At 46.7% G+C, this 25,415-nt stretch overlaps 1 protein-coding gene and 1 pseudogene across 4 annotated transcripts in view; both read right to left on the bottom strand.

The window, feature by feature from the left end:
* Positions 1-25,415, bottom strand: part of LOC148010678 (uncharacterized) — a 304,057-nt gene that overhangs the window by 171,578 nt on the left and 107,064 nt on the right. For all 4 annotated transcript variants that reach the window (XM_087672005.1, XM_087672007.1, XM_087672006.1 and 1 more), the window contains exons 5-6: positions 24,885-24,935; positions 24,611-24,712 (exon numbers count right to left, since the gene is read on the bottom strand). In XM_087672005.1, the coding sequence (XP_087528131.1) occupies positions 24,611-24,712; positions 24,885-24,935 (153 nt within the window). The remainder of the gene's footprint in view (positions 1-24,610; positions 24,713-24,884; positions 24,936-25,415) is intronic.
* On the bottom strand, positions 17,499-18,790 carry LOC148010679 (uncharacterized; annotated as a pseudogene).

The raw sequence follows: 25,415 nt of genomic DNA, 5'->3' as shown, positions 1-25,415 counted from the left end.
ACTACCTCTAGAGGTGGGGATCTTCGTGGTTCGTAAGTCAAGGAGGGGCAAGGTCCACCTACTAGCACCACCGGATGGACCAATCTGTTGAGATATCGAGCTCCACTCGTGATATGCCAGGGTGACCGTTGTGCATTTATGTCACCGACTTGTTAGCTGTAGATGCGGTTGGTACACCGCCCATGAATAATAGCTAGATGACAGCTATCCTTATCCACTGTAGTTCGTGGCTCAGTTAGTATGCCACCTTAGTTAGTTGAGTTTGGTTTGAGACCCACATATAGGGTTTTTCTATTTCTTTTGTACTTGAGTTCTTTTGGCTTACACAACTAAGAAGAGGAAAACTGTTTTCAGCCTCCACCTGTGTGTGTATTCCCCCATTGTGCAAGCAAGAAAGCTACAAGTGAGACTCCTTCCTTCTCTCCCACAATCGTGACATGGTATCAGAGCCTGGTTCGTGGTTAGGAGCTCAAGAAAGCAAACCAAGTTCGCGGCGTTCTGGTAAGAGGACTAGTATTGCTTTCATTTTTCGAGTTTGGGAGCAAGTCTCTGCAGGTAGCACAGCCGAAAAGTGCAAGAGTGCATTGTCTCAAATTGAGATGCCCTTCGCGGTGTAGCAAGAGGGCAGTATATGTTGCGGATAGGGGCTTTAGCCCTTTGTCTCCCTGTTTTTTTGATTTGAGGCCATTTCGGGGTCTCTTTTGGAGGCGGAAGTTTTCCGCACGCACTCAAGAAAAGGCCCTGTTTTTTGCTGTGCGACCACTGTTCTATAGGTCGGTGAAAAGTTACTGTAGAAATTGCATCGTATGCCTGTGCGCAGAGACATTGGGAGTAACAGAATCATCCTTGTTGCCTGTTGATGCAAAATCGTCACTAGGAAGTGACTGTATGGTCAAATACCACTTTCGTCAGTTTTGCAGATTTGCCCTTGTGAGGCTGAAGCTGTGTTTTTTGCAGTGACAGAAGTTTTTGCAGTGTTCTGTAATGGCGTCTGATTCTCTTTCACAGATTGTCACTGAAAAGCTTGACAAGAACAACTTCCAAGCATGGAAGTTTAGAATGACGAATTTTCTTATGGGAAAAGGATATTGGGAAATCGTTGCAGGAAATGAAGAAGAACCAGTTCTTCCTGATGTTCCCAATCAACAACAAATGCAGACATTTAAAGGATGGCATAAGAGAGCCAAAAAAGTTATGTACTGGCTGTCTATCAGTATTTCAGACTCTATGATTGTGCATATTCACGATGCAAGTACGCCAAAGGAGGCATGGGATACTTTGTAAAAAATGTATAGCACAAATACGCAAGCCAGGAAAATGCAGCTCAAGCAAGAGTTGCACAACGTGCAAAGAGAAACTATGAGCATCAATGACTACCACATGAAGGTGAAGAAGATTGCAGATGCACTTGCTTCCATTGGGTCACCAGTGGGAGATGATGATTTAGTTTCTGTGACCTTGAATGGTCTAGGAAAGGATTATGCACAGTTCCGAACATCCATTTCCGTCCGTGAAAGATTTCATGATTTTGAGGAGTTGATTGCTCTTCTAGCTTCTGAGGAGCAGAGAAATGGTGGTGCATCTTCTTCAGGAGGAACTTCAAAAGAAGCCGTCTTCTACTCAAATGCTGAAAAAGGTAGAGGCAGAGGTAGAGGAGGCCGATCTGGAGGCCGTGATAGAAATCAGAATATGCAACAAACTCAAGAAAACCAGTCCTATGGAGGAGGACTTGGTAACTCTAGAGGCAGGGGGAGCCAAAGAGGTCGTGGTGGATGGCAAAGAGACCAAAATGCAAACAGCAATGTTGAATGCTACTGATCTAGTTTATGTCAGCACAGAGGATCAAGTAGCTGGCATATTCACGAAGACATTGGGCGCAGATAAGCTGCGCAAGTTAAGAGACCTGCTTGGTATGCAGGAATTGGGGTTGCGCTCCAAGGGGAGTGTTGAGATATCGAGCTCCACTCGTGATATGCCAGGGTGACCGTTGTGCATTTATGTCACCGACTTATTAACTGCAGATGCGGTTGGTACACCGCCCATGAATAATAGCTAGATGACAGCTATCCTTATCTACTCTAGTTCGTGGCTCAGTTAGTATGCCACCTTAGTTAGTTGAGTTTGGTTTGAGACCCACATATAGGGTTCTTCTATTTCTTTTGTACTTGAGTTCTTTTGGCTTACACAACTAAGAAGAGGAAAACTGTTTTCAGCCTCCACTTGTGTGTGTATTCCCCCATTGTGCAAGTAAGAAAGCTACAAGTGAGACTCCTTCCTTCTCTCCCACAATCGTGACACAAACTACGCCTTTTTTCTTCAGTTATCTTACTTAAACGAGTGGAGGACTACATAGATTGAGGAGGAGTTAAAGAGTCAAGTGGCGGATCACATCTTCCAATGGATGGGAGATGAAGGATTAGCACTGTTTGCACAACAGTGGCCAGGTTGCATGATGGACATTAACTGGTGGGCTGGCGCCGACGTCCCGCACTTGAGCATTATCTTTCGAGCCCCCCCACAGTGGAGAGTGCCGAGGGACGTGATTGAGTGGCCCCCGGCACAGGCAGCCCCCAGATCACCTTTCCTTCGGAGCCTACTCCGCGTGTGGCAGGGCCTCCGTAAGGCCCTAATCCAGAGCCCCCCAGGTTGTCAAGAGGAAATAGACCATCAGCCGGTGATCTGGAACCTCCAGGTCAAAGATAGGAAAGGGGCACAGATAGGTGAGCGCCCCCACATCCAATGGGCTGGGTGGGAGGCCGGCCCGGCTTGTTTCATTAGGACATGGCGGGAGGTGTACAGGATGGAGGACAAGGAGGTGCTACAGCGAGTATCAGGTTGCATGAGAGGAGTGGAGTTGAGGAGAAAAGAGATAGATGCAGCAATACCTCCGAAGTGGCTTGTCCCCCCGATACGAGAGCCAATAGAGCCCGGGGAGGTATGGGCAGCTAGGTTCTCTCCAGCAGGCATCCCTCTTCAGGTGGTAGGTAGAGTGGATGGCGCCCCCTAGGGGACCTTCGCCATTCAGGAGGGGGGACGTCTGGCCCTTGACAGAGGGCATCAGGATTAGGGGATTGCCACCCTTTCGTGGAGGAGGATTCGGGTGGTGGGTCTTCAGGGGAAGACTTGGCGATTGGACCTCTATGTTTTCTAGAAGGAGCTCAAGGAGAGGCGCCTTTGGATCTGGGAGGGCAGACCACTTGATAAGCTGGAGTGGATCTAGGAGAGTTGCTATGGCCGACCTCTACGGTCGCCAAAAAGCCACCTAGGTTCCTAGAGTATACTGTCAGGATTGGCAGACATGTACTGATGCAGGAGGATATGGACTGGGCGTCGTCACGTAGCAGGCACTAGGCGGAGCACAGCATCACGGAGCCGTTCCGACGGACCTTCTGGCACTGCCTATGGGATAGCTGGAGACCGAGGAGGGTGTCGTATTTTTTATGGCTAGTGGCACATGGAGGCTGAGCGGTGGGAAGCTCGCTTGCCCAGATGCAGGAGGGAGGTTGTAAGTACTGCACACAGCAGCCTCTGGAAACCCCAAAGCACTGCCTTTGGTCTTGTGAGGAGGCGCAGCTCGTGTGGAGAGGAGCATGCCGTATCCTTCAACGTATAGCGCCCAGCCTTGGGTGTATCTCATGGGGAGCTTTTTGTTGGCAAGCAGTCAGCCAGGGCCGTCACCTTTTGTATGAGGTTGGGATGCAGGACACGATATTCATAATCGAGGCAGGGTCATGCGCAGTGGTCGGTCTCGAGGCTCTACCCATCCGCCAAGTACTGGATCCCACAACAGACCGCTCGGAGATATTGGAGATCATAGGGAGTCTTACTAGATGGCATATTTGGAAGGCGCAATGCCAGTGGCTTTCGGCGGAGAGAGACTTTCAGCACTTGCGACCTTAGCACAGCAATGGACCTCCATCATCCATTCCCTCCGCGGCCGGTGGGATCAGGTGCAGGGCGAGTCCAGGGCTCGTCAGGAGCACCGTGGTCACTTCATGTGTACCTGGGGCAGCCACAGTCCATTCTTTGTGATGTAGGCAAGCAACCCCATTTGGTGATATACCTCGCCCCCCCCCCCCCCCCCGCAATGGCTTCTTGCCCCCATCCCCCCTAGACCGCCTTGAGAGGCTTGTATACATGATGTACTGGTGACTTTGCTTCAGCTCCATCTAGTCTGTTGAGTATGAGCACTCTGTTGTAATCAGCTTTTTGAGTAATATAATCAGCCACATTTTACTTGCAAAAAAAAAAGGACCCTCCAAGTGGGCAAAGCATCAAAGACCCAATCCCTTTGCTATGCTAGGAGACTTCTTTGAAGATGGAGTATTGGAGACATTGGCAGCAAAGGCTCAGGCTCATGCGGCCAAATCTCATCCACACTGTTGATCCTTGTTGTTTGTCTAGTCCTGGGGTGCTTCTTGCACTCTCGTCCCCCTGCCCTTGCTGAATCCATTGGATTTGGTTCATATATGATGGCCTAGAGCCCCACTGTACTTTGTAATCTTGTTATCTTGTACTCTTTTTCGTAATTAAAAGAATTACCCATTATGAAAAAAAGAGAGAGATATATATATATATATATATATATATATATATATATATATATATATATATATATATATATATATATATATATATATATATTAACGAGAGAGAGAGAGAGAGAGAGAGAGAGAAATTTCCCCCTCCCTTTCAAGACACACACTATTCTTCTCCCTCCCCCCTTGCTACCAATTGGTGCTTCCAATTTGTGAATGAGAGTGAGAGGTAGGGAAAGAGAGAGAGAGAGAGAGAGAGAGAGAGAGAGAGAGGAGAGAGTGGACGCGACGCGATGGAGCGTGATCGGACGCCGCCTCGCCCTTGTTTCTGTCCCGCTACTGTCGGTGGGCTGCGCCACGCTTGACGGCAGCCCCCGTCTCGTTTCGCCATACTGCCGTTGCACTCCGGCCTATTTTCCTGGGCGTTGACAGAACCAGGTATTGCGGGTCCCTGCTTTTGTGTGTTCGCCTGTGCCGTTTCTGCCTTCGGCGAGCTCTGGCCTTGTCCTCCTGCGAGCTCTGTCCCTGCACGCCTGCCACCTGTCGTCTGTACCTGCCTTTCGCGACCTCTGCCCGTCAACGCCTGCAACCTGTTCGTGTGACGTCCTGGTCAGGTCCTGCGCGCACTCTGCCCCACCACTCAGGCGGCTACATTGCAGACTTCACCTCTTCTAGGTTTCTGGCATAATAGAAAGAATTCTGTGATACAGTAGAGGGTCGTTCTCCGCCGTGTGAGAAACCAGCTTACAGGGGTGCAGATTTCTAACTCAGCAGACAGCGATCTGCACTGTGCGTCAGTCCTCCTTCGAGATCAGATCGTGATACACGATGGCTGGTTTGGACCTGGATTTCATAGACCAAACGGTGGCAGCACTTGGCCCGGATTCTGATGCGGAGGCACTTGAGGATATGGTTCCGTGCACCGAAGAGATGCCCCCGGTCCTGACATCCAGCCTGCGGGTAAACATACCAAGCATACTTCGGAAGAGATAGGTGTTCATCAGGATCGTTCCTATGCGCAGGTTGCTTCGGATTCTGTGGACTCTCAAGATGTTGACTGGGAGCATTTGCTGGAATTTGCCAACACTCTGCTTGGCGATTATGTTCAACATAATCAGGAAGTCTTTTCCGACTCTGCACCTGACGATGTTCTGGAAGCCACCGTGGACCCAAAAACTGTCCTACGCTCCTTTTCGGTGTTTTATGATCGCGCCGTGATACTCTTCTTCACTGGTCAAATCCCGCTGCTTTCCCGTATTCGCCAGTGGCTGCACAGTCTGCTACAAGGGGAATGTGTTGAAGAGATTTTTGTTGGGTCCCGAGGTTTTTTTGAGGTCCTGTTGAAATCTGAGATGCACCGTGCTGCTCTGCTGTCTAAACTGCCTTTGTTTTTTGACCGCTGGTTGGTTCATGTGGTTCCATGGCGCCCGATGGCAGATTTTCAGCGTCTGCTGCAACGTGAATGCCCTGTGTGGGTAGAAGTGGAAAATTGTCCGGCTGTTTATTGGCCACTATTGAAGGATGCTATGGCCGCTGTGGGCACTGTTCTGGTCCCTCCCAGTCTCAGGGCTGTGAATCGCAACCGCTTGTGTATGTTATGGGACACTGCAAGGGAAAGGCCTACTTGGTTACGCCTCGATTGCTCGAGCATGCATCCGTTACACTTTCGTTTGAAATGGGGCAATTTTGCAGGACATTGCTTTTCCTGTGGACAGTTGGGGCATTTTATGGCCGAATGCCCGGAGCAGCAACACCCTTCAGATGTTGGCCATGTTGCGCCGCCCATGGAAGATATGGTATGTGATGCTCCGTCGCTGGATACTATCCACCCGCCCCAAGTTCTGGCAAAAGGTAAACAACAGGTTTTGGGTTTGGATTCCCGTGCCACTGATTGGGTTGAAGTACGTGCAAAAAAAGGCAATAGGGTTGTTGCTGGCATGGAGAATACTGTGCCTACTACCTCACAAGATTCCATGCGTACATATATGCGCAGGAAGGAAATGTTGTCTTCCGAGCGCTCTGCTCCTGCTATGGTTTCCTCTGCCCCCCGTCCTCAGCCCGCCAGGAAAATGTATTCGGATCGTCCAAAGGGTCCACCTGCTAAGCTGGCTTTTGATACCAGAGGCAACGTCATTACCCCATGGGACCGTCGTTATCCTCGCTCCAACCCCAAGCCAGCAGATATGCCGTCTACTTCCAAATCTGGTCCTCAGAACGCTTTTGCGGTGTTGGCGGATTTCTTGGATGAGGGAGTCCTGGACATTCTCGCCGACAAAGTCAAATCGAGGCAAGCTGTGCCTCGTATCTGATTTTGTTTTGAATACACATGAAAATAGCCACGTGGAATGTGCGAGGAATTTGTTCTCCACACAAGCAACATGCCATGTGGACTGCATTGTATGAGAATCAGTGGGATGTCCTGTGCGCTGTTGAGCACAAGAGTCACGGTGAAGCCGGAAAAGTTGTGGATTGCCATGGCTTCCGTTTGTTCTATGCAGGGACACAGGCCATGCACTATTCGGGTGTGCTCATGATTGTACATGACAAATATCAGCCTGTTCTTATTAAAAATGATGTTCATGGCCGCTTTTTGGTAATTGAAATTTTATTCGAAGGGGAAATCTTATGGTTACTTGGCCTCTATGCTCCGAATGATTCGTTATCTCGTCGAGAGCTTTGGCAGACTTTGCACACCTCCTTGTCACTTGGCAGACGGGGCTTCTTTATGGGGGATTTCAATATGTGTGTTGATTCTTCCCAGTCCACATCGGAGCATTCGGTAATGGATGCGCCGGAAAGTCGTATGTGGCATGGGTTGGCTCTTGCTGTTCTTAAGTAAGATCTCTGGTCCTGGCTGCACCCGTCTTCTACAGGGTTTACTTTCCATTCTGCCCGGTATGCAACAACATGGTCGCGGTTGGACCGTATATATATCATGCAGCAATATGCCTTGTCGGACCATTTCCCTCTGCAGCTCGAGTTGCTTGCACAACCCATTGCACCTTTCAAGCAATTTCTGGAGAGACTCCCTTTGCGTTTCAACTCGTCTTACTTGAAGCATGCAATTCTTCAGGGCTATATGCAGCAATTGATTGACAGATTCTTCTTGGACTTCTCCTCTCAGGGCACTGCGTCATTTGAAAGATTGCTCTCTAATGTGCAGCGGGTTGCTCGGCAGTATGGGATCTATCATGCCTCTCTTTGTCGGCGGCGTCGCCAGGCAGCGGAGGACCTGCTGGTTTTGGTTCATTCTCTGCTGGTGGACACTCCGGATGATGCATTTCTGCTCGCACTGGCCATGCGGGTGGCTGATCTTATTAAAGAGTTCCAGTTGAAATCATATCAGCAGGCCAAATTGCAACATCTGACAGAGACTTTGCAAGATAGTGCATGTCAGACCCATAAGTTCTTTCGAGCTCTCCACGCCTCTCCTGCTCGAGAGAATATGACCAGACTCGAGGATGCAGAAGGCCACCTTATCCTGGATCCACAGACTATTGTGCATATGTGCAGGAATTATTTCCGCGACCTTCTCGGTTCCACTTCTCCACCTTCAGCCCAAATTACTCAAGCCCGTTCGGTTTTTTATGACCTGGTTCGCAATCAGCTTCCGCAGGACATGCAAGCTACTATGGAGTCAGATATTTGTGAGGCAGAGGTTATGGACGTCTTGTTACACTTGCCCAAGGATAAAAGTCCGGGTTGGGATGGTCTCACCAATGAGTTCTTTGAAGCTTTTGCTACCCAACTGGCGAAACCATTGCAGGCTTTGTTTCAGCAGGTGTGGGAAACGGGGATCATGCCTTCCTCATGGAAAGAAGGACTTATTAAACTGCTTCCAAAAGTTCCTTCGCCATCTAAGTTGACACAGTGGCGCCCAATTTCTTTGATGGGTTCAATGTACAAAATCTTTTCCAAAGTAATGGCGAATCGGCTCCATAAGCATCTCCCTGCCATTGTGCACCCTCTCCAGTATGGTTTCATTAAGGGCCGAAATATTCTGCACAATGTATTGAATGCTCAACTGGCAATTGATTATGCAAGGCATTCTAATCAGGAGGTAGTACTGATTCAACTGGACCTGGAAAAGGCTTTTGACTATCTGGACTGGTCTTTCGTTGTTTGCTGAACTTATGTCTACTATGGGCTTTGGTGCTCGGATGTCTCGTCTAATCTACACCATTAGCGCGGCGGCGTCTTCGCGAGTCATGCTGAACGGAGGTGTTACTGAGCCATTTGTCCTTGCTCGCTCTGTCAGACAGGGGTGCCCCTTGAACCCTCTATTCTTTGCCCTTGCGACACATCCAGTTCTTTCCATGTTATCTCATATGGTAGCCTCTTCTCAGTTGGCCGGACTGTCGCTTCCTACAGGACAACACTTCATTAGCCAATCCCTGGCGGATGATAGCTTTATGATTTTGCGTGCGGACAAGGATAACCTTCGAAAAGCATTGGATGTTTGGGGTCTCTTTGGTTAGGCATCCGGCCTTCGTATCAATGCGCTCAAATCAGCCATTCTAAGCTGCACGGAGTCGGATTTGCAGTCCTTGGACTGGCAAGGTCTGGTTGTTCCTCGTGGCTCCATTGTCAGGCATCTTGGGTACCCTTTGGGTGTTGATGTTCCCCCAAAGCAGCTTCTGCAGTGGATTTCTCAGAAAATGGTGGCTAAGTTTATGTATTGGAAGTCTCAGGCCTGGCCCTTCCATGTTCGCCTCAAAGTAGCCCAGACAATTATGTTGCCAATGCTCACATATTTCTTGCCATTGTTGCCCTGGACTACTACGACTCTGAATGCTCTTACTCAGTCTATTCGTTTCATGCTATGGAAGAAAAACTCATTGCATGCAGGTATTTCCTGGATCTCTTGGTCGCATGCGTGCATCCCCAAACGCATGGGTGGCGGAGCTATTTTAGATACCCAAACTCACATGTAGGCACTCCGTTGGTCTCTTTTCCGCGCCATGTGCTCGGATCATCATCCGTGGGTCGATATAGCCCGTTATTTCTTGGAGGGCCATGGGCTTTTGCATGGCAATACCCAAATCCGGAGTTCTTGGTGGCATGTTCTTAATGCTGATTCGCGGTTCTCCAGTTCTTCTTCATCGCTGCTTACTCATTTGGTGTGTTCCTGGAAACAGGTCCTCCAGAAGGCTCAGTGGCATCCAGTGGAGGGTCGCTTAGCTACTAACTCTTTTCAATTGGAATTGCTGGCAGTCTCACGTTTACTTTCATGGGAAGGTAAACATGAGCTTAGACCACAATTCAACCGGATGGCACGTTTGGGCTTGTCTTCGGTTGCGGATGCCACCCTTGCCAGTCGCAATGTGCTTATATCGTTTCGTACAGCTAGGAGGCTTTTCAGGATCCCTCGTGGATATAGGCCTTTATGGGAACAGCTTTTGAGGATGCTCCAGAGCAGACAACCCTTTCTTGCCCTTGCTTTAGATTATCCCTGGAAGGATTGGGACCTACAAGGCCAGCTGAATTTAAGCAAAGCTTCTGCTAACCAAGTGTATCATCTTCTGATTAAAGATCATCAATGGCTAGTTACTAAAGCGAATGCTTTATGGGGATTGCGTAAATCCCGGTCATGGTGGAGGGCAACTGTGATGGAGGGCTGGTTGAACAAGACACCCTTTAAATATAAAGTCTTTCTTTGGAGAGTGATGATTGGTGGTCTTCCGCTTGCTTCAGCTCTTTCCAAGCGACGAATCTCCAATGGCACCTGTTTCTTTTGCACCACTACTGTGGAATCCGCCCGCCACCGATTTATTTCTTGCCCCATCGCTAAGAAAGTCTGGTTATTTTTGTCGGCTGTTTGGCAAGGGGTGGTTGGTTTCACCCTGCGCCCCTTTGATTGGGTTTTTGGGCAGCCCAAATACCCTACTCCGGCACAGCCACATATGAAGCTCATGTATCACTTTCTTCGATATTGGGGCTGTTGGCATAACTGGACCATTCGGAATGCTTTTCTTTTTGACTCCACCTGTAATGTTCAGCGGCATATTGCGAGGCTTAAGGGCCTCTTGTATTGGCAGTTAGATCTTCTCCAGCATTCTGATTTGCTCTCTAGGGAGGACTTACGTCCCTGGCATATGGCAATTTCCTCCGCGTCTTTGCCATGACGTTGTAACTTGTAGTACTTAGAACCTCTTCACATGATGGCTTAGATTGTCGTCATGTATCTTGTAATCAAGTAATCTTGTATTTTTTTTCGTAATTAATACAATTACCTTTTACGAAAAGAGAGAGAGAGAGAGGAGAGTGAGGGGAGAAAACGTTTTTGGGGGGATTGGATCTCAGCCATTCAGTTAATTTACAGGCTAGGGGGGAGAGAGAGAGAGAGAGAGACTTCAGCCCCTTCGTCTTCGTTCGTCCCAGTCCGGAGCGCCGGCGTTTCCTATTCCGCCTACTGTCACGTTTCCCGCCCTTTGTCCCGTGTCCCGCCGCCTGTGAAAGCGCCGTCGGCTCCTGTGTCCCGCCGCTTCTCAACGTCCCCTATTCCGCCTACCGCCACGTTTCCCGCCTTTTGTCCCGTGTCCCGCCGCCTATCAGAGCGCCATCGGCTCCTGTGTCCCGCTGCCTGTCAGAGCGCCCTCTTCTCCTCTTCCGCCCTCTGTATCGTGCCCCGCCTGCTGTCCCGTGTCCCGCCGCCTTTCACATCTTAACCTCTTCCTGACCTCGTCTCCTCTTCCGCCCTCTGTATCGTGCCCCGCCTGCTGTCCTGTGTGCCGCCGCCTGTCACATCCTAACCTTTGCCCAATCACGCTGCCACGTCACCAGCCGCCTCGTTGCTTTCGTCTGTGCTGCTGTTCATGGCGCCGCCTGCCTGTGCGTGTCCTTTTCTACCGAGACATCCAGCTGCTGTGAAACCCTACGCCCGTCGGTTGTCAGAGAGAGAGCGTCTCGGCCAGAGTGCCCACTGATCTGTACAAAGAAATAGCGTCAAACAGAGACTGCAGCTCTTCACTTGGCATACGCGGTAATACAATATGGCTGGCCTGGATCTGGCTTTTATAGACCAAACGGTGGCAGCTCTTGGTCCGGATTCTGATACCGAGGAACCAGAGGATATGGTTCCGTGCACAGAAGAGATGCCCCCTGGTCCTGACTTCCAACCTGCGGGCAAACGCACCAAGCATACTTTGGAAGAGACAATGGATCATCAGGATCGTTCCTATGCTCAGGTTGCTTCTGATTCTGTGGACTCTCAGGAGGTTGACTAGGAGCATTTGCGGGAGTTTGCCAACACCCTGCTTGGCGATTATGTTCAACATAATTAGGAAGTCTTTTCTGATTTTGCCCACTGAAGATATTCTGGATGCCACTGTGGACCCGAAAAATGTCTTGCGCTCCTTTTCCGTGTTCTATGAACGCGCCGTGATTCCCTTCTTCACTGGTCGGATACCACAGCTTTTCCGTATTCGCCAGCGGTTGCACAGTCTGTTACAAGGGGAATGTGTGGAAGAGATTTTTGTTGGGCCCCGAGGCTTTTTTGAGGTGCTGTTGAAATCAAGGACGCACCGTCTTGCTCTCATGACTAAACTGCCTTTGTTTTTAGATCGCCGTTTGGTCCATGTTGTGCCATGGCGCCCAATGACGGATTTTCAGTGGTTGCTGCAACGTGAATGCCCTGTCTGGGTTGAAGTGGAAAACTGTCCGGCTATTTATTGGCCATTGTTAAAGGACGCCATGGCCGCTGTGGGCACTATTCTGGTCCCCCCAAGCCTGAGGGCTATCAATCGTAACCGTTTGTGTATGCTATGGGACACTGCCAGGAAAAGGCCTGCATGGTTACGTCTTAATTGCTCCGGCATGCATCCTTTACACTTTCGTTTGAAATGGGGCAACTTTGCAGGACATTGCTTTTCGTGTGGTAAATTGGGATATTTTATGGCAGAATGCCCAGAGAAGCCCCACACTTCAGAACCTGAGCATGTTGCGCTACCCATGGAAGATATGGTGTGCGATGCTCCGTCGCAGGATGCCACCCAGCCATCTAAAGTGTTGGATAAAGGTAAGCAACAGGTTTCGGGTTTGGATTCCCGTGCCAATGACTGGGTCGATGTACGTGGGAAAAAAGGCAACAGGCCTGTTGCTGGCATGGTGGATACTGTGCCGACTGCCTCACAAGATTCCATGCGTACTTATATGCGCAGGAGAGAGATGTTGTCTTCCGAACACTCTGCTCCTGCTATGGTTTCCACTGCTCCGCGTCAATAGCCCACAAGGCGAGTGTATTCGGATTGTCCAAAGGGTCCACCTGCTAAGCTGGCTTTTGATACTAGAGGTAACGTCATTACTCCATGGGATCGTCGTTATCCCTGTTCCATCCCCAAGACAGCGGATATGCCGTCTACCTCCAAATCTGCTCGCCCGAACTCTTTTGCCGTGTTGGCTGATTTTTTGGATGACGGAGTCCTGGACATTCTTGCAGAAAAGGTCAAATCGAGGCAAGCCGTGCCTCGTACCTGATTTTCTTTTGAATATACATGAAAATAGCCACGTGGAATGTGCGAGGAATTTGTTCTCGCCACAAGCAACATGCCATGTGGACTGTCTTGCATGAGAATCAGTGGGATGTTTTGTGTGCTGTTGAGCACAAGAGTCACGGAGAAGCAGGAAAAGTGCTGGATTGCCATGGCTTTCGTTTGTTTTATGCAGGGACACATGCCATGCATTATTCTGGTGTGCTCATGATTGTCCATCAAAAACAACAGCCTGCTCTTATTAAAAATGATGTACATGGCCGCTTTGTGGTGATTGAAATTTTATTCGAAGGAGAGATCTTATGGTTACTTGGGCTCTATGCTCCGAATGATCCTGTATCTCGCCGGGAGCTTTGGCATACCTTGCAGACTTCCTTGTCTCTGGCAGACGGGGTTTTTTTATGGGGGATTTCAATATGTGTGTCGATTCTTCGCAGTCCACATCGGAGCATTCGGTAATGGACGCGCCGGAAAGTCGTACGTGTCATGAGTTGGCTCTTGTTGTTCTTAAGCAAGATCTCTGGTCTTGGCTACACCCTTCTTCTACAGCGTTTACTTACCATTCTGCCCAGTATGCAACAACATGGTCGCGGTTGGACCGCATATACATCATGCAGAATGATGATTTCCTTCCTGAGATGCTTGAAATGAAAGTGTTGCAGCAATATGCCTTGTCGGACCATTTCCCTCTACAACTTGAGCTGCTTGCACAACCCATTGCACCTTATAAGCAATTTCTGGAGAGACTTCCTTTGCGTTTCAACTCGTCTTATTTGAAGCATGCAATCTTTCAGGGCTATATGCAGCAATTGATTGATAGATTCTTATTGGACTTCTCCTCTCAGGGCACTGCTTCATTTGAACAATTGCTTTCTAATGTGCAGCGGGTTGCTCGGCAGTATGGGATCCATCATGCATCTCTTTATCGCCGGCGTCGACAAGCAGCAGAGGACTTGTTGGCTTTGGTTCGTTCACTACTGGTGGACACTCCAGATGATGAATTTCTGCTGTCACTGGCAATGCGTGTGACTGGTCTTATTAAAGAGTTTCAGTTGAAATCTTATCGGCAGGCCAAATTGCAACATCTGACGGACACTTTGCAAGATAATGCTTGTCAGACTCATAAGTTCTTTCGAGCTCTCCATGCCACTCCTGCGCGAGAGAATATGACTAGACTCCAGGATGCAGAAGGTCAAATGGTCCTTGATCCGCAGACTATTGTGAATATGTGTAGGAATTATTTCATCGATCTTCTTGGTTCCACTTCTCCCCCTTCAGGCCAAATTACTCATGCCCATTCAGTTTTTTATGATTTGGTCCGCAATCAGGTTCCGCAGGACATGCAAGCTACCATGGAGACAGATATTTGTGAGGCGGAGGTTATGGATGTTCTGTTACACTTGCCCAAGGATAAAAGTCCTGGTTGGGATGGTCTCGCCAATGAGTTCTTTGAGGTTTTTGCTACCCAATTGGCGAAACCATTGAAGGCTCTGTTTCAGCAGGTATGGGAAACGGGGATCATGCCTTCCTCCTGGAAAGAAGGACTTATTAAACTGCTTCCAAAATTTTCCCTCGCCGTCTATGTTGAAACATTTGTTTCCAATTTCTTTGATGGGTTCTATGTATAAAATCTTTTCCAAAGTAATGGCGAATCGGCTCCACAAGCATCTTCCTGACATTGTGCATCCTCTCCAATATGGATTCATTAAGGGCTGAAACATTCTACACAATGTATTAAATGCGCAACTGGCGATTGATTATGCAAAGTATTCTAATCAGGAGGTCGTGCTGATTCAATTGGACTTGGAAAAGGCTTTTGATTATCTGGATTGGTCTTTCATTGCAGAACTTATGTCTATTATGGGCTTTGGCGCTCGGATGTCTCGTCTGATTTACACGATCAGTGCTGGGGTGTCTTCGCGAGTCATGCTGAATGGAGGCATTACCGAGCCGTTTGTCCTTGCCCGCTCTGTCAGACAGGGGTGCCCTTTGAGTCCTCTCTTCTTTGCCCTTGCAACTCATCCAATTCTTTCGATGTTATCTCATATGGCAGCTTCTACTCAATTGGCTGGATTGTCGCTTCCTTCTGGACTGCACTTCATTAGTCAATCCTTGGCTGATGACAACTTTATGATTCTGCGTGCAGACAAGGATAACCTTCGCAAAGCATTAGATGTTTGGACTCTCTTTGGTCAGGCTTCCGGTCTTCGCATCAATGCTTTGAAATCGGACATTCTCAGCTGCTCGGAGTCGGATGTGCAGTCATTAGACTGGCAAGGTATGGTTATTCCCTGTGGCTCCATTGTCAGGCACCTTGGGTACCCTTTGGGCGTTGATGTTCCCCCAAAGTAGCTGCTACAGTGGATTTCACAGAAACTGTCGGCTAAGTTTCTGTATTGGAAGTCTCAGGCCTGGCCCTTCCATGTTCGCCTCAAAGTAGTCCAGACAATTATGTTGCCAATGCTCACATACTTCTTGCCATTGCTGCCCTGGACTGCTACTACACTGAATGCTCTTACTCAGTCTATTCGTTTCATGTTATGGAAGAAGGATTCCCTGCGTGCAGGCATTTCCTGGATTTCTTGGTCGCATGCGTGTACCCCCAAACGCATGGGTGGAGGGGCTATTTTAGATGCGCAAACTCATATGTTGGCACTCCGTTGGTCTCTTTTCCGCGCCATGTGCTCGGATCGTCATCCATGGGTCATTATAGCCCGTTATTTTCTAGAGGACCACGGGCTTCTGCATGGTAATACCCAAATCTGGAGTTCTTGGTGGCATGTTCTTAATGCTGATTCTCGGTTCTCCAGTCCTTCATCATTGCTTTCCCATTTGGTATGTTCCTGGAGACTGGTCCTTTGGAAGGCTCAGTGGCATCCAGCAGAGAATCGCCTGACTACTAATTCTTTTCAATTGGAATTATTGGCAGTCTCGCAGTTGGAAGGTAAACATGAGCTTCGACCAAAATTCAACTGCATGGCACGTTTGGGATTAACTTCAGTCACGGATGAAACCCTTGCCAGTCGCAATGTCTTGATATCCTTTCGTACAGCCACGAGGCTTTTCAGGATCCCTCCTGGATACAGGCATTTATGGGAACAGCTTTTGATGGTGCTCCAGAGCAGACACCCCTTTCCTGCCCTTGCTTCGGATCATCCCTGGCAGGACTGGGACTTGGCAGGCCGGCTGAACTTAGAAAAGGCTTCAACTAACCAGGTGTATCATCTTCTGATTAAAGATCATCAATGGCTGGTTACTAAAGCTAATACTCTATGGGGATTGCGTAAATCCCGGTCATGGTGGAGGGCAACTGTGATGGACGGCTGGTTGAACAAGACACCCTTCAAATATAAGGTCTTTCTTTGGAGGATGATGATTGGTGGTCTTCCGCTTGCTTCAGCCCTTTCCAAGCACCGAATCTCCAACGACAACTGTTTCTTTTGCACCACCAGTGTGGAATCCGCCCGTCACCGATTTATTTCTTGTCCCATCGCTAAGAAAATCTGGTCATTCTTGTCAGCCATTTGGCGAGCGGTGGTTGGTTTATCGCTACGCCCGTTTGATTGGGTTTTGTGCAGCCCAAATACCCCACACCGACACAGCCACTTATGAAGATCATGTTTCACTTTTTGCGATATTGGGGCTGTTGGCATAACTGGACCGTTCGGAATGCTTTTCTTTTTGATTCCGCCTATAATGTTCAGCGGCATATTGCTAGGCTTAGGGTCTCTTGTACTGGCAGATAGATCTTCTCCGGCACTCTGACATACTCACTCGGGAGGACTTACGTCCCTGGCATATGGCAATTTCCTCTGCATCTTTGCCATGACTTTGTACCTCTTAGGTCATCTGGTTCTTGTAAAGAGATAGTGTCCTCTTTACACATGATGGGGTAGACCCATAGTGTATCTTGTAATCGTGCAAACTTGTACCTTCTTCGTAATTAATACAATTACCTTTTACGAAAAAAAAAGAAGATATAGATATATTAACATCTACGTAAGGCCAATGTGGCCTATGAGACAAAATCCAGATTACATCCATGTCTAATGTCATCTCATCAGTAAGATAAAGATAACATTACAAGTAAGTGGGTGGCCTATGAAACAATACTGAAAATAACTATACGATGGGGCTATACTAGGGTTGAACCATGTGTAGTGTTGTTCCATAGATAGAAAAGAAAAGGAAAGGAAAGGAGAACCAGATCTGATTTAGCCATGTACAAAAGTTTGGTGGAAACTATGGGCTGTAGCTGGTCTCAAGATCTGCACATGATCTCAGCTATGATGCGGTCCCTAGCTGCTTCACTGATATGCCTGGTGGTGAGTCTGCAGTGTCTCGTGATAATGGCTCTAATCCAACTGTGGTGTGGCCTCTTCGGACATGGTCCTGGTAGACAGGGTCGTCGTGCTCGACAAAGGGAAATGACTCTATCCAATGTGACTCCATGGTGTGGCCTGTAAGGTGTCTAGCGGGGTGGCTCTGTCTCTGCAAGGCTGGTAGTGTCAGTAGGGTGGGCTCTGTAGAAGAAGTCTGTCACTACTCTTTGTGTGTGTACCTCTGGGTGAGCTGGCCTCCTGTTTCGCAATAGTGCAATTCGGCGCCTCTCAAGCTCCAGGAGGAAGAGACCTATGCATCTTTGGTCCTCGTACTCCATGACGCGACAAAGGGATCCAAATCCATCCCAGAAGAGGCAGTGGTACTATCCTCGTATGTCAAAGTATATTGTGCATTTGCATATGTAGTGCTCCTCCGTCTCAGGCTCTCGACCACAAAGCTGGCAAGTCCTATCCTCTACTAGGGTATTTGTCCATCTGCTTGTCTCCATCTGGAGACTATGTGAGGAGGTGCGAATCTGTCCGATAGCAACCCGTACGCTATGGGAGAGATGGGTGTCCATATATGTTGGCCGAATAGTGAAACCATCATCAGAGAGGCACAAGAAATGACTCCTGTAGAACTTCATCCTCGATCCTAGAGGGAGTGATGGGTGGTCAATGTCCTTGCCATCTCAATTCTCAAGATATCAGCTCTGATCACCTGGTTCAACTCTAATCGGCTGAGTGAAAGTGTAGGGCAGTCAAGGCTATAATCCAAATGTGGAAGATGGTCAATATCCAAACCATGTAGGCTCATCCAAATAGACATCTGTGAAAACCAACAGTTCTCCCCTCCTGCTGCTAGTTGTCTAGATGAGGTTAGTGCCAATCTAGAGTATCTATGACGTGGAAGTTCCCATAGTCTGTGTCAAAAGGTCACTGCCCTGAAGAGTGCCTCCATGACTACGGGTGTTGCCCCTAGCTCTGCTCTGACAATGGGGTGTGGGGTGGAGGGCTTACTCCTAATCATGCGTGCTATCATCATGATCAATGGCCTTTCCATGCTATCCCAACCATCATAATAATCCCTCTCTACTCTAATCTGATCAGTAAGTGGGCTAAGGCACCTATGGTACAAGCTGCAACCCCATACCTCTGCTCCATATAGTAATGTAGGTGTGACTAGGGTGTCAAACAACCAAAGTTTGGTGCACGGCTCCAGGATCTATATGTGAGCACATTGACTCTCGAGTGCCCCTAGTGCTGCATATCCACGTGCCAAACGTGCCTCTGATGCCCCTCTCAATGAAAAACGTGGGCCAGAGAAAGTGACTCCCAAATAGACATATTCCCTCACATGCTCCAGTATGTCTCCCCCAAATGTGAATTGGTACATAGATCTAGTCACCCATGCTGCTGAAGTATTGAAAACCATGGTTTTGGTCTTCCCGTGGCTCTAAGTGTGAAAATATGGTCCAGCGTGGTATATCCTCGTCTGAAACATGCCTGTCCTTGTGCTCTCTTGCATTGCATTTCAGCCCACTCACTGAGTTCATGCTCCAATATAGATCAATATATCTTGGCCAAAGAATGACCGATCATGATAGTCCTCTAGTTGCTAGGAATCAGGGGATCACCACCTTTAAATAGCGGAATTATAGTTTTGTTTGACCAACTCATAGGGAAATCTTCACATACTGCTCTATTGAATATATGTGCTAATATGGGTGCTAATATGTCACCAACATGTGAGAAATGTTCTACTACTAGTCCATCCTCATCTTGTGCCCTCCCATTTTGTAATCTATAGATTGCATCCCTAACCATTTTCCATGTGAAGAAAGACCATTGTGTTGGCCTACAAGCTTGTGGGGACTGCATAGGTGGCTATCCTAGCAGGTCATACAACTGTCTCCCATAGTCAAGCCTAGCATATGGTAATGTAATTTGTATGGGGGGCTGTCTTTCATGAAACATCTTCCATACACTCTTGCTGTCCCGCCCTAAAAATAGCTGATATATCTCTGCTTCTGCTTTCGTTAGGTAGTCTCGTTTCTTCTTCCGCACAAGGCGTTTGAAGAACGCCTTTGCTTGGTGATGTGTTTGAGTGCCTAGCTCCACTTCCCTCTGTAAGCGAGCTCACGTGACTCTACACTCATCATCATACCAACTATTTTGGGGAGCAGTAGATCGTGTAGGTCTACATCAAGGCAAGGTATGTGGGAATGCATACATGGCTAATCCATGTATGGCCTCTGCTAAATCCCTTATACATTCTTCCAAGGATCTACTCAAGTCCAATGTATGTAAACTGGTCTGCAGAGAACCACTGTAGATGTGTGAGGTGTCTCCTGTAAAGCAGTATTTGGGATGTTTAGGGAGGCATGGTATTTCATGTTTCATATGTACACGAGAGCATGAATGTCAAAATAGCATGATCTGCTGCTATGCCGATTGGCCTCTTAGATATCTTGAAATTTTGGATGTCTGGTATCAATGGTGGTGAGCACATCAGATAGTCCACAGTACTTGCCCCTCCTTTGTGATTCCAACATGTCAAATTGTCAGATCCTGGCCATTGTGGCTGACCATGTCTATGTGTACTTCCTAGAGTCAATAGGTGTGTCCCATAGGTACTCACTTCTTTATCCTAGGCTCTCCTGTGTAGGCCTATTTCATCTATGCCGTTCTCTTTGAACATGGCATTATCATGCATATAAAAGTCACTCTGTCTATCTCTAGTGCATGCATTGAAATCTCCTACTAATAATATGTCCTGAATGCTAGCATATCTCATGATATCCTCATAAAGTACATCAAAGGGAGATCCATCTTGTGTGGCATATGTAGAATTTGCAGGAGGAAAGTAGCATATTGCGATGAATAGATCCCGTGGTCTTCCTACATGTATCCTAATCCATAAATATTGTGCATCATCATCTCTTTTCATTAGTTGCACTATCCCTTTGAGATCTTCCCGGTATAGTATGGCCACACCTCTAGAACCCCTAGTGCTTCCTGGTTTTCTAGCTGCTCGATGAAATGCACTTTCCCACCTGTATCCCCACATGTCTGGTAGTCGACTACCTTTACATTGTGTTTCTGTGTACATTGCTATATCTATGTTTCAGAAGCTATCTTCAAAGTAACCAGCATCCAAGCGTAGGGCTCCGTTACAATTCCATATTGACATCCGAAGTGTCTCATAGGCCTCATACCATCATGAAGTCCTTTTGTCAGTGATGATGACTCGTCCATCCCTATAAACAGCGCACTTTCCCTCTTTACGAGCCTCCAATACCTTGGGCATGTGTTCTCTACGATGCACTATTTGTGCTGGGGTACGGTCCTCATCCAAATAAATCTTCTCACCCTTGAGGGCTCCCCTCTTAGAGAGGGCCTTTTTTTTCTCTATGTCTCCAAAGCGAAGAATTAGAGCCTTGGACTTAGAGTCCTCTTTTCCCACTCTCCAAGCATTAACGATAGGTACGTTTGAAGCCCCAATTTTGTTAGCAACTGTCTTAGCATCTTCTTGTGGGCTTCTCTTCTCCTCCCATCCTACTACCCATACATGTAAAACCCTAGCCCCCGTCTCCTAGCCTCTTATTCCAAGGTAGCATTCATTACTTCAGTTTTGTTCACTGATGTTGCCTTATTCTTTTTTACTACCTCAATCCATGGGTTGGCTTCTTCTATCTGCTTCTGTGTTGTCTTTGCCACTTTTGCCCATGAGTGAACCTCCCTTTCACATGCCTTCAAAGCCTCTTTCTCTTTTTGTAGTTCTTCTTGCACATTCATTTCTTTTTTCTTAAATGTATTCAATTCTTCCTCCCGTTCTAAGATTTCAGATTTGTAGGCATCTACCACTTTCAGCATTTCATTTTTCAGCATGTGCATTTCGGACAGCATTTGTGCCTGTAAGTCATTCTTAATCTTTATCTGCATGTCTTGCATTTCTGCCCTTTGACTATCAGTTCGGTTTTGACCTGCTCTCATATTTCTTTCTCCAATTCTTGTCTCATAATTCGTAGTTCATAGCGAATCATGAGATGAATTTCTTCGTATTTCTTTTCATTCATGGTGTGTGAGGTCTTTCCATGCCTGTCAGATGCTGGGGAGACGCCGGCCCTACGACCACATATGTCTTGTACCGTGTGTTCTTAGAAGGGGTGTTGAACATTGCTTCCATGGACGGTTGTGTTTGTTCTTGATCAGATTCATCTCCCAGATATTCATTTTCCACGGTTTGATGCTTGCATTTGTCTACATTATCCATCTCTCATACATTGTGTGCAAAACCACTCAGCTTGTACTTTGTACTGTCAAATCAGAGCATTTTCTGTGATTCCTGCAAATTTCCAGGGTTTCCCTAACCCCTCACTAAATTTTTGCAAGCCTAGAAATCTTTTACAAGACCAAATGCCTTCACATTGTTTACAGTCACTGCAGAAATACAAATTGCAGCCCCAGTTAGTGCATTACTGCATACTCCAGGACATGATCAAAATCAAAGTCAATGCATCATTGCCTAGTCCACAAGCCAATGCATCAATACATTCACCCAGGTCTGCATTCATATCATTCTGAGTACATTCGTGTCATATCAATCTGATTATGTCTGCAATCTCAGTACATTGGCATCTGGGTCTGTGTCAGTACATTACTGTGTCAGTGCATTACTGCATTCAGTACGCCTGCGTCAATGCATTCAGTATATCTCTACATCACTATAGTGCTAATGACAGGTTTGCCTCACGCCAGGTACATTCCTGCTCACGACAGGTCTCCCTCACGACAGAGAAGTGTCCGCCTCATGACAGGTCTGCCTCACGTCAAAGGGATAATGCCTCACATCAGAGAGAGAGAGAGAGAGAGAGAGAGAGAGAGAGAGAGAGAGAGAGCGGAAATCGCTGTCATGGTGGCAGAAAACGCTGATGGAGGGCTGGCTAAATAAGACACCTTTCAAATGCAAGGTTTTTCTTTGGCGGGTGATGATTGGTGGTCTTCCTCTGGCCTCGGCCCTTGCCAAGCGTCGCATTTCGAATGGCAATTGTTTCTTCTGTACCACACCGGCGGAAACGGCCCGACATCGTTTTCTCTCTTGCCCGCTCGCCAAGAATATCTGGTCACTCTTGTCGCACGTTTGGCGCGCGGTGGTGGGGTCCTCGCTAACTCCTTTCAACTGGGTTTTTGTGCGCCCGAAGTATCCCGCACCGCCACAGTTGCATGAGAAGCTCTTATTTCACTTTTTCAGATATTAGGGATGCTGGCACATTTGGACCACGCGCAATGCTTTTCTCTTTGATTCGGCCTCTAATGTACCCCGACATATTGCCAGGCTTAAAGGGCTCTTGCATTGGCAGCTAGATATCATCCGACACTCCGACTTGCTCCCTCGGGAGGATTTGCATCCGTGGCATATGGCAATTGCCTCTGGCTCGTTGCCATGATTGGTGTAACCTTTTCAGTGCATTACTACGGGGCTTCCCCACACGGCCCTCGTGTATCTTGTAATCAGAAAAAAGAGAGAGAGAGAGAAAGAGAAAACCTCTTCACATGATGGCTTTGTGTCATCATGTATCTTGTAATCCAGTAATCTTGTATTTTTTTCGTAATTAATACAATTACCTTTTACGAAAAAAAAAAAAAAAAGAGAGAGAGCTTGGCCATTCCATGTGCGCCTTAAAGTGGTGCAGATTATTATGCTCCCCATGCTCACCTATTTTTTGACATTGATGCCTTGGACCAATGTTGCCTTGAAGGCTCTCAAAATCCATGGGAGATGGAGCTGTTTTGGAGGTGGAGACCATATGACAGCCCTTCATTGGTCCCTGTTTCAGGCACTATGCATTGGCCAACAACCCTGGACTCTTCTCAGAGATACTAGCCTCACAGCCATCAAAACCAACCACTAGGCCTTCCCCATGGGAGAGATACCTGATGGATATGGTCAACCAACTACAAAAGAGGATAACCAAACGCTAAAGAAGGAGCTGATAGAAACAAAAAAGAAAGTTCAAGCACTGGAAGAACACATCATTCAACAAAAGAAAAGATAACGTCGAAGTCCTAGAGGATGAAAAGGTAGGGAAAGACATCTTTGTTTTGGAACCAAAATAATACAAAGAGAGGTATCAGGGCCATCCCCTTCATCGATATTGGAGATCCCTCAATCATGGTCAAAGGAAAGCATCTAATATTCCAATACAGAACAATGTAAGAAAAGATAGAGGTAATGAAGCAAACTAGATCCTTGTAAGGAACCAAGATATGAATGGCACATGACCTCACACACATGACCTCACACCCACCTAGATCAAGAATAGAAAAAGAATTGGCCAAAGCACACAAATCTCGAAAGATAAGGAAATTGGGCAGATGAGGTAGGGCCGTCATTGCAGAGTTCCTGACATCCAAAGAGAAACGAAGTGACCATCTGAAATGCCTAGATGGATCTTTTGATACATTACACTCCTATCTATTAAGGATAGGTTGATATTAGAGTTTAGTTTTACTTTTTCATGTTTAGATTTCCAGTTGACTATGCCTTTGGCATCAGAAGTGGAATTTGCAACTGATGATTGATGTATTTGATTTATCCTTTAGGTTAGTTTTGGCCTCCATTGGATGTTAATATAACTTTCTTCTTTTCTCTAATGTTTCCTCTTCTCCTTTTGTAATATTCCCCCTGTTCCTTTCACATACTAACTAGCCTTTCACTAAAGTTATTATTAGTAACTTTTATTATTAAGCCTTCTAACTTCAATACTAACTAATATTATTGCCCAAGGTTATCATTACCAACCTATTGACTGACACAAACTCCATACACTTTGCTACAATTAGCTAACCCAATTTTTAAAATTTAGTGAGCTAACCAACTAACCTTAAACTCTATACTAATCCTAATTATGTATGACTATCATGACTAGGCTGAAGGAGTGTATAGTGCATTACATTGTTATGTCAAGAACTTTTAGAAGAAAGCGGTCTAATAAGTTTTCTTGATGTAGAACTCAGATACATTATAGATGTCAACATAATTTGTTGACAATCTCATTACTCAAACAGCATTTCATTTGAGGGGAAAAAAATTTTGCAAAGAAAACTTATGTTTGAATTATGTTAAACACAACTTTAACCTCACAATGACCTCAATATCTACAAATGTTGAGCTGCTATCTGACAAATCTTATTGATTAATAATGTTTAGATTAAAATACTTCTCAAGACAGAACAATCCAGGGGAAGAAGGCCATACATCAGACGGTCGTGGATCCTTAGGCCACACTGAAACCTCACTATTTTTCATCTCCAATGGCCTTTCCTTTGATGTATGATGGCGCCTTGAAATATGCATGTCCTAAGTTACAAGACTGCAGAGTTATAAGATACTAGACTCGAATGTTGGTAAGTCAGATATAGAAACAAGTATTAACATGACCTGAACTAATCATTCAATTTCCCACATGTTAGTAATTAAATATCACGAGAAGTTGTCATGTCCTTCTCAATAAGTTCTTAAAAAAACTTACAAGGTAAGAAGAAGATTCGAATATTTTGTCACAGAATGGGCAGTAATGTGCCTACATTCACAAGTATGTGTAAGTTCAGCAACTGGAGTAAAAGATTATTATCATTTGCAGACTTTATGCTATGAATAATTTTATGAAGTACTCCTACCACTAAAACAGCTGCTGCAAAGCTCACCTTTGAATCATATACTTCAACAGTGTTATTAAACAAACAGATCCAACAAACTTTTCAAAGAACATATCATCCAACAACTCTGTTGAGCATCTCTGTCCTATTAGGCCTACTTTATAACATCCAAGGATCTATTTGTGCTACAGGTCCTTAGGAAACTTTATGTTACTGCTCCCACATGGACTAACCGTTCAACAGGTAAAAAAAGCACTCGAAAAACAAATCTTTAGCAGCCAAGAAACACTTTGTTTCACGTCCTTGCTATTTGTGTTACTGGTCCTTAGAAAACTTTATGTTACTGCTCCCACATGGACTAACATTTCAACAGGTTAAAAACAGCACTCGAAAAACAAATCTTT

Source organism: Lygodium microphyllum, chromosome 29 (genome assembly GCF_053477565.2).
Source record: "Lygodium microphyllum isolate KBCC chromosome 29, Lygodium_microphyllum_v1.1.10, whole genome shotgun sequence".
NCBI lineage: Eukaryota > Viridiplantae > Streptophyta > Polypodiopsida > Schizaeales > Lygodiaceae > Lygodium > Lygodium microphyllum.
The sequence above is the reverse complement of the archived record's forward strand: the minus strand, read 5'-3'. Positions and strand labels throughout refer to the sequence as shown.